At 36.9% G+C, this 9,327-nt stretch overlaps 1 protein-coding gene across 2 annotated transcripts in view; it reads left to right on the forward strand.

The window, feature by feature from the left end:
* Galk (N-acetylgalactosamine kinase) overlaps window positions 1-7,110 on the forward strand; it is a 30,988-nt gene extending 23,878 nt beyond the window's left edge. The window contains exons 5-10 of one of the 2 annotated variants that reach the window (XM_017898919.1): window positions 1,876-1,984; window positions 2,090-2,247; window positions 3,513-3,653; window positions 3,896-4,010; window positions 5,340-5,544; window positions 6,804-6,969. In XM_017898919.1, coding sequence (XP_017754408.1) covers window positions 1,876-1,984; window positions 2,090-2,247; window positions 3,513-3,653; window positions 3,896-4,010; window positions 5,340-5,544; window positions 6,804-6,969 — 894 coding nt within the window. Of the gene's footprint in view, window positions 1-1,875; window positions 1,985-2,089; window positions 2,248-3,512; window positions 3,654-3,895; window positions 4,011-5,339; window positions 5,545-6,803 lie in introns of both variants that reach the window. The other variant, XM_017898920.1, reaches the window with a different exon arrangement.
* Window positions 7,111-9,327: the final 2,217 nt, after the last annotated feature.

Raw genomic sequence — 9,327 nt, forward strand, 5'->3', positions numbered from 1 at the left:
ATCGTGCTGCGCAATAGACTTTTTTGGATTCTATCTTCGAAATTAGGCATTTGGATTCGGATTTTTTCGTCTAACAGTGTAAAGTAGAATTTTCTCTAATGGAATTGATTACTTTTTTTCGGTTTCGTGCGTGCGTTTTCCAAAAATAGTGCCGAATGTGTCAGTGGCTGTGAAATCGTCCTGCGCAATAGACTATTTTGCATTCGATCTTCGAAATTAGGCTTTTGGATTCGGATTTTTTCGTTTAATAGCGTAGAGCAGAATTTTCTCTAACGGGATTGATTACTTTTTTTCGGTTTCGTGCGTGCGTTTTCCAGAAATAGTGCCGAATGTGTCAGTGGCTGTCAGATCGTGCTGCGCTATAGACTTTTTTGAATTCGATCTTCGAAATTAGACTTTTGGATTCGGATTTTTTCGTCTAACAGTATAGAGTAGAATTTTCTGTAATGGGATTGATTACTTGTTTTCGGTTTCGAGCGTGCGTTTTCCAAAAATAGTACAGAATGTGTCAGTGGTTGTGAAATCGTGCTGCGCTGTTGACTTTTATCGCTTAGATTTTTGAACTTTCTGGTGCTGATTAGAATTTTTCTCTTGGTTGTCGTGAAATGTTCTATGCTCTATCTGGTGGGCCGATTTTTTTTTCATTTTTGCAGTTTATTTTTTAAATACAGTAACGGAAGTGAGTGTGTGTGCCGACCGATACTATCCAGTTAACTTTTCTCGCTTAGATTTTTGAAATTTCGCTTGTGGGTTAGGTTTTTTTTATTTATTGTCACGGAATGAACGGTACTTTAAATAATTGGCCGATTTTTTTTGGATTTCACATGTTCAGTGCCATAATATAGCGACGGAAGTGTAAGTGGGTGATAGGAAATATAAGATAAAAGAGATGAGAAGTATATGATATATGTAATATGTAATATATAACATATTGCATAACGAAATCTAAAATATAACGTAAAATAAAATATGAAAAGGTGAGCAGAATATATTACAGAAAAGGAACATTGTGTGTTACAATATAAATTGCTGTATCAAATGCATCATATATTGCAAAGTATATTAGAAAATAAATTGTAAAATATATTGGATAGTATATTACAAAATTACGATGGCGACCGTACTGGCAGCATCCTGTAACAAACAAAACTATGTTTCATTTTGGACGAAAGGGCGAAAATATGACTACTGGTACGTTATAAATATATTCGTGTCTAACAAATAATTGCTCGAGTCCAAACTTTTTAAAACTTTAAGACCAAGCTTTTCTAACATGTTTTTTTGCAGATTTTTATCGGATCGGTCTCTCAGGGCTGAAAATATCGTTGAATGAAAAGGCTTTGTTTCCTTTTGGCAACATTGCGGAGGACACGTTTTCCCTTTGGCTGTTCGAAAATTGAAAGTGTCATTGACACCGACAGCTATTCGATTCGTTCCTCTCTTCGATGTCGATCACGGGAACAATCGTAACTCAAAAAAGAGCTCTCGCGAATCGAATATGCAAATCTCCGTTTGTCCAGACGAATTACTGGAAACGAATTTCGTTTTCGGCTCGTTCCTATCCCGACGTCTCCCAGCTTGTATAACTTGATTTAAGAGTTGAAACAAATTTAATTAGCGATTCGTCACCGTGCAAGTTTCCGTGGCTGACAAGAATGAAGCAAGTTTGCTCTCGTAGTTGAAACGGTGCCGGATCTTACCCTCGTTTTTGCAATTACTGGTTCCATTTGCAGCAGATATTTTGGAGACAGAGAAGTATTTGCTCCCGTGTGCATCGTGTTATGGTTGGGAATTAAAAGCATACAGTATAATAGAAAAGTGAAGGATCATCGAAATGTATGAAAGTTTCAAAGAACGTAATTTTTTCTGTTTTAGTATCAATTGTCGAAGCATAAGCTGGCCACCATCAGCGCCAACGCTGAGAGATACATTGGCACCCAGGGTGGCGGAATGGATCAGGCAATCGCGTTCCTCGGTAAAGCAGGTAATTGTTTATTCCTTTTCAGAGGATATCGCCGATCATTCGATCGTTATTATGTAATTTATGGCTACGAATATGTTTATGGTAATACTCATGATATCCATCAAGGTTCTGCAATGCTAATCGAGTTCAACCCCTTGTGTGGTACCGACGTCACGTTACCGGAAACCGCAGTGTTCGTAATAGCGCACAGCCAGGCTTGTCACAACAAAGCCTCCACGAGAGATTATAATTTAAGGGTTGTGGAATGTCGATTAGCAGCACAGGTAACACGCAATTCTTTTTTATACAATTTTCAATATAATTTTCAATTTGGGTTACATGTATTCGTCCTATATTTACTTGTCTCATTAACTTTTGAGGTTATACGTTTTTATTACATTATTCAATCTGTATTCAATAGGTAATTATCTATCGCTATCCTGTTTTGAAAGTCAGAATTGAAAATAACGTAGTTGTATACTTGTGAATTTCATTAAAATAATTTTAGATAGTGTTTCTCATAATTGGAAACAGGTAACTGTGAAGTTAAAAATTTTCAAAAATCGAGGGATAGAAAGATAGAAAGGTAAATAAATAGAATTATCTTATCCTATAGATACATTGGTAGAATATAAATATATTTGTAATGTATGAATTAATTTCATAGGATATATCTATATTTATATTGTATTGTTAAATTTTAAACCATCTAAATTTACATCTCGTGTTATAAAATGTAAGTAAGCCTCATTACGTTAATCATAATTAATTAATTGATTAATTATTTATAGTCCGAATAAATTTTCTGCTTGAGAATCTTATTTGATTAATGAAGTTTCCGGGATCTTCGTGGGTCAAATGGTGCATTAAACAGTGTCCGATGTTGAAATAAAGTAATTAATACAACGGTAATAATGAAGGCTTGGGAACGCATTCACTCGATTCGGTCATTGATTTGTAATGAACACTCGAAATTCGTTGGAACATTTCAAAGCAACTAATGAGATATCGTTTCGATTAAGTTTTACGATTGTTGAAGAACCGAATTTAATCGATATTCCTCCGCGGAGACTCTCCTTCCGTCAGGTACAATGTCATATTTGCAAGAACAATTTGAACAGCTTGTACTCGTGCAAACGAGCTTAAGACAACTTTATCTCGTTTTTATACAGGATGTCTCACGGTATGTGCCGTTTGATATAACTCCTGAGTGGTGGGTGATAGGACAAAGACGTAGAGAGACTTTTATCATCGTTTCTCGATGAAATGTCGCTATGTGATAAAAGAAATTTGTATCTTTATTTTTTATTATATATTTCAGTCCTTCACACGCGAAGAATAAATCTTAGCAGTCCTATTCGCTTTTTTATTTCTATCGACGAAGACAAAATAAAATAACCCATTGCAGATTGTCAATGCCTCCAAGATGGCGCCAGTGAAGTGCAAAGAGCTAATACCTTTCTGTAACTTAATCTTTCAAACGTTTCTACGTGGAACGTTTGAAGATCTCTGCGCTCTTTCTAAGCAGAGTTAATTCGTTCGTTTATAGATGATAGCAAAGAAAAGAAACAAGTCTTGGGAACACGTAAAGAGATTAATAGACGTCCAGGAAAGTCTCGGTATGAGTCTAGGCGAAATGGTCTCTGTTGTAACAACCGACCTTCACGAGGAACCATACACTCTGAGCGAGGTATGCAGTTGACATAACATCGCTAATGATAATATCGAAATCGCTGTTCAAACGTTGTCACTGAGAAAATTTTATCTATCGTAAAAAAGGAAGACAAATATCGTAAACATAAGATATCGTATCACTTGCTTCTTGTCTCTCTGTAACGGCTTTTTCAAATTTCTATAACGGCTATGTCAAATATTTTTCAACTCACTGACTTCAGAAATCACTGCCAATAGTGACACCCGTTGTTTTTTCAGATTATTAAAAGCCTTGACACAACGAACCAAAGACTCCGAGAAATATCGTTGCTACAATCCTTTAGCGACACGCAAACTTTCAAGCTGAGGCAACGTGCCTTCCATGTGTACAACGGTACTGAAATTTATATATAGAAAAATAGCTTCGTGCTGGACAGAAAGTGTGAGAAATATTTCCCTCCCCGTAACGAAGCCTGTATTCATTAATTCGAAAAAATTCCAGCAGAAATTTCTCGCGGTAAACAACGCTTTATTCATACCGCCATTTTTCTCAGAAAAGTTCTCGCATGATTTCCACCGCATTTTCCGCGGAATAATTTATATATGCAACTTTACCATCATCTATCCAAAGAAGTAATTTAACAGTACGTAAAAATGATCAAGATATTTCGAATATTAAATCTCGTTGCAATTCGTCGTTCTTTCTTTCTCGTATAGTCATCGAGAACAAACAGGGGAAACATACTGCTTCGTCATGTTTGCCAAGGGATGAGAGAATAATTTTTTACCCGACTAGAAGAAACAGTATCGCGTATCAATCACTCGTATGCATTCCTTCGTGTGGCAATAAATTTTCGCAACGACAGTTTATCGATTGTAACCAGCATTTGTTCGCGTCTAACCGTACTGTCCGACTCGAGCCATACAATTTATCGGCAACGTAACGAAACCCGCGCAGAAAACCCCTCAGAGCTTTCATTCGCTTTTCTACCCCTGCTTTTCGCTTATCTGAAGGCCAACGTTAGATCTCATTAATCAAAAAGGAAATATCCCTTTCGAATATCAACAGACGAAGAAATATAAAACGAAAACGTACAACGGTCAGACATCACGAAACGTCTCTCGTTTATCTCGTAACATTCGTAGTAAAAAATTTTCGCGAAATTTCCGGTTCAATTAGGCTCGTTGTGTCGCTATATGTAATAATAGCCAAGCACTTTTGAGATTACATAAACGATCGAATTTTATGTACACTTCACGCGAATACAGAATCATCATAGACCCATCACTCCACTCTGGCAGTGGTGGATGAACCTCGAAGAGGTCCGAATTTTCTCATTAAAATAAAATTCTTTCCTCCTTTTATTATCGACTGTGTACAAATAAAAAGTACGTGAATCACGTGAACAAGAACGATTACGATTGATATGAAAATAGCAATTAAAGACAGGGAATACACATACGAATACGTAAAATATCTTTTTTGGAAATGTAACATATGGTTATGTGGTTCATCGCTATGTAGTTCTGATATGTGGGCATCTCTCTTGGATGCTGAAGGCAAAACCAGGAAAATACCCGCGATAGCTAACGCGTTGAATAAATAAATAGATAATTAAATTAGCAAATAAATTTCCGTATCCTATCATCCACGTGTATGTATTATCAGTTCGGTCATTGAATTGCACTCGATTAAACAAACCAACTTCCTTGCGTATTTTAGAGGCAGCCAGGGTGATAGAGTTTCAGCGTACCAGCGAGAATAGCTCGATTACGGAGGATGAGAAGCTACGACAGCTAGGCAACCTGATGTCCAACAGCCACGCCAGCCTGCAGCAACTGTACGAGTGCAGCCATCCTAGAGTTGACTTGCTCGTCGACCAAGCTATGGCCTGTGGAGCACTCGGAGCAAGACTCACGGGAGCCGGGTGAGTGGAAGTTGCTACCCGGATAACAGTCGCGTCACGTGTGCCAGCTGTAAATCAAATTCGAATGTATAGAGAGGTAGCGGCGATACATCTTATATGCATTCATGTCGAATGAACTGTGTGATCAAAGGAAATGAAACCAAGAAGACATCTAAAAGTTATATACTCGATGTAGAAACTCGTATGATATCGAAAAGAAAGAAGTTCAGCCACCTGAGCCAATATGTACACTCAAGCACGAAAGTATCCACACGCTTGCATTTGCTTCGTTCAACTACTGAAACACGTGTTCACGTTAATTTATACGTAACAAGAAGATTCTAAACTCGCATCAGTGAAGTTGGAAAATAATTCGACCACGTGTATGATACGGTACGCTTACTGGGAATACGAGTCATGGCGGCGCTAGTGTGCTCGATGGAAAGTCGCCTTAATCGCCGGTGATAAATTTTCAGTTTCCACCGAAGTTTTAACTTCGATAGTTTTCGCGGTAATTCTGATCTTTCTCCATGGAATTTTAATTGTTGTTAAATGTTTTCGTTCCTTTGATCATCTCGAATCTGATAGTGTGCATTAGCCTCGAAATAGATGTCTGTTGACAAGTTTGTGACATACCCCGGAATCCCATTAGCTACAAACTTCCCTGGTAACCTCAGAATTCCATTTACGGTAACTACACTTTTGCCAATGGAAATGAAAATGTAAAATAACGCGATCGGATAAGAGGAAATGGCTCCTGGATGGGAGGATGGCTTAATCGTTTTACTATGAAAATGCAATGAATTTCGCTATGTCAGAGAGTACCCGCTTTAAATGACTTTAAAACTAGATTGCTTCTTTGTACGAAGTTGAAAAAGAATTTGATTCCTGGTACACTTTGCATCAAGCATTCTCTTCTCGTCAATATTTCCCACGATATATTTATTTATACGAAACAACATAAAATCGCTATGGGTCTTCAACATTATTGAAGCTTTAATATCGCTTGAAATATTTCAAATATGTGAAATTATTGATTACTACATCTGTTGATAGCTCATTCGGTTTTAACGTTACAATTGCATTTAGAATTAGTTTCGCCAAGCAGACTTTAAAATATATTATGAAATTAATGAAACGACGCATACACGTCGCATCTGTTGATAGCTCATTCGGTTTTAACGTTACAATTTCATTTAGAATTAGTTTCGCCAAGCAGACTTTAAAATATATTATGAAATTAATGAAACGACGCATCCGCGTGATTTAATTTTTCACAGGTGGGGCGGTTGTATAGTGGCCATCGTAGCTAAAGACAAAGTTTCTCAATTTGTGGATGCGCTGAAAAAGGAGCTCAGTCGATGTGGAATAAAAGATGGATTCAAGTTCGATGATCTGGTGTTTCTCACGGAACCAAAGCAGGGTGCTGCAATTTATACGATCTAATTTTCATTCTTCACCTGTTTCCCCTGACCTGCCTTCTTTCACTCTTTGTAAGTCGACTGATATCAAACGAATTAATCAAACGAATTAACCAAATGAATTCCAATTATCCATACGTAATTAGATATATCTATACTATTATATATCCTAATTATCTATATTGTAAACATAAGTTTATACGAAAATAGTGTGAAATATACAATTGCAAACTTATACAAAAATTTGAATGTCTCATTAGCGTTAAGACATGAACAAAATATAATAACATTCCGAGAACGTTTCTTTTAACTGACCACAAATGAACGTATTAACAAAGGATACCAAATTGACGAGTAATGTAAAAACGAGCGAGAGTGGGGCAGGAAATTAAGGATTTCGTAATGTTCGCATGGAAGCTTCTTCATTTCGAGAGCTCGTCGAGGGACCTGATAGTCATTAACGATTAACACCGGAACTACGTTTAGAAGATGGGACGTCTACGTCAGCTTTTCTAAAATTTTATCAAAGCTGAATTCGAAAGGATAAAGCGGCGGAAAAGAATTTGTCAAGAGAAAATTTCCATTCGACCTAGATCCGCCTAAAGGCGTCTTTCACTGTTGAGAATTCTATCACGGATATAGAAATTAGAAGATAGTAGACTTACGAAGAATTTAAATGTGATCGAATTCGAATTTCTTCAAATTTCTTCATAACTAAATTATTTAATGAAAAATGTTTAACGTAAGAAGTATTATGCCACTTTCCATATTTAAAAATTTATAGAAAACAGTTGTGTCAATCGAGAATTCATAAGAAAGAATATTTTTCGCCATGGGACGACTTGGCGTGCTTAATTTGGCTTGACGCGACTAAAATTCAATATTGATATTGATTTTCTACCATCTGTCTATGCTAATAAATTCTTCGATAAGGAAAAGACGAATCAGTTATCGAAAACTCGCTTTACCTTTTAGATCGATCGTCTGCCATTTATGTCTATCGACACGATGAACGAAAAATCGAGCTCAGTGCAGAACACTTATCGTCCAGTAGCTCTTCTTATCGACATCTTCCAAGAGAACCTTTGACCTTTGATTTAATTAATATGGTTAATCTCATAAGTACATCTCCAGCGATAAGTATTATTAGGGCCTGCAACGACGAAGCTTCAAATTACGTTTAATACGATTAAATCCTTATTTCTGTAATTAAATTATAACCAAATTATATTTTCACTAATTACCTTTACTAATGGTAAAATTAGCGTGGAATATCTCACGGAGCAACAACGATCGCAAATTTCCCAGACAAGTTTGAAACTTTGGTTAAATATAAATGCAACAAGTATTACGACCATGCAGAATTTCAAATTAAATAAGTTGGAAAAGTCACGGAGTTGGTCTATTAAGTCTATCTCCTTTTGTCGTAAGTTCACTTGTTATTACGTCCTTTTAATTCCGTCCCAATACGAGTGCCAGCGAGAATTTTACTTCCGATTGTTTCGACCGCCATTGTTAGCCAAGTCTAATTTCTTTCATACCTATTCACGATAGCGGATATTTCCTGTAGAGTTTGCAGTGAAATGAAATTTCTTTCGACTCGATATTGTCCCGAAATAGGGTAATGACGGTGCACAGTTTGCTCGGAGATACGGAACTTCCGGTGAACGACCATCAGCTTAAACATGGAAATATCTCGGAGCCTGTAAACTGCGATGAACCTTGCAAAACAAGTTGGTATGTATTAATAGGGGTAGAAGGGCGAGGGGTAAAGGTGACAAATCGAGGAAATACGCGATGTCGAAAACCTAAGTTTAACGAGGAGCTTGAAATAAATTTACGCTGCGGTTACACCATCGATGCAACATCGACACCTCCATCGTTCTCGATGCAGCGAGATCCTAAATTAATACACCTAGCAGCGACACCGTGATATTCGGAATTGCTTCCATTCTCAGCATTATTAAATTACGATATATACTCCTGATCAAACTTTCAAACCGTACCCAGTAATTAGTAAGCAAAGTGCTCAAAACCAGCCATCTTGATTGATTTAATGGTTCTAGTATTGATTCCGAAACTAAGTCTAACTTCGACTGCTGGTTATTCCATATTTTTATTCGTGTTATTTGAAATAAAGGAAAGAAATATTAAACAAAATTTGCAATGTCTGGTAATAGGATATTTATAATTAATTTACACCATGCATGTGTCATATCTGTACATATTCATGCACTCAGAAGTCGACTCAAGTGAGAAGATGTATTGGAACACTTGTCGACAACCAGGTGCTATTCCAGGTAGAACATCGATCGCCAAGAGTACACGGGAGGATGGGTAACAGCGTATTTTTCCCGAGGGGTTCTAATTAATTCCTACACCT

This window comes from Eufriesea mexicana, unplaced genomic scaffold (genome assembly GCF_001483705.2).
Source record: "Eufriesea mexicana isolate 0111107269 unplaced genomic scaffold, ASM148370v2 scaffold762, whole genome shotgun sequence".
NCBI lineage: Eukaryota > Metazoa > Arthropoda > Insecta > Hymenoptera > Apidae > Eufriesea > Eufriesea mexicana.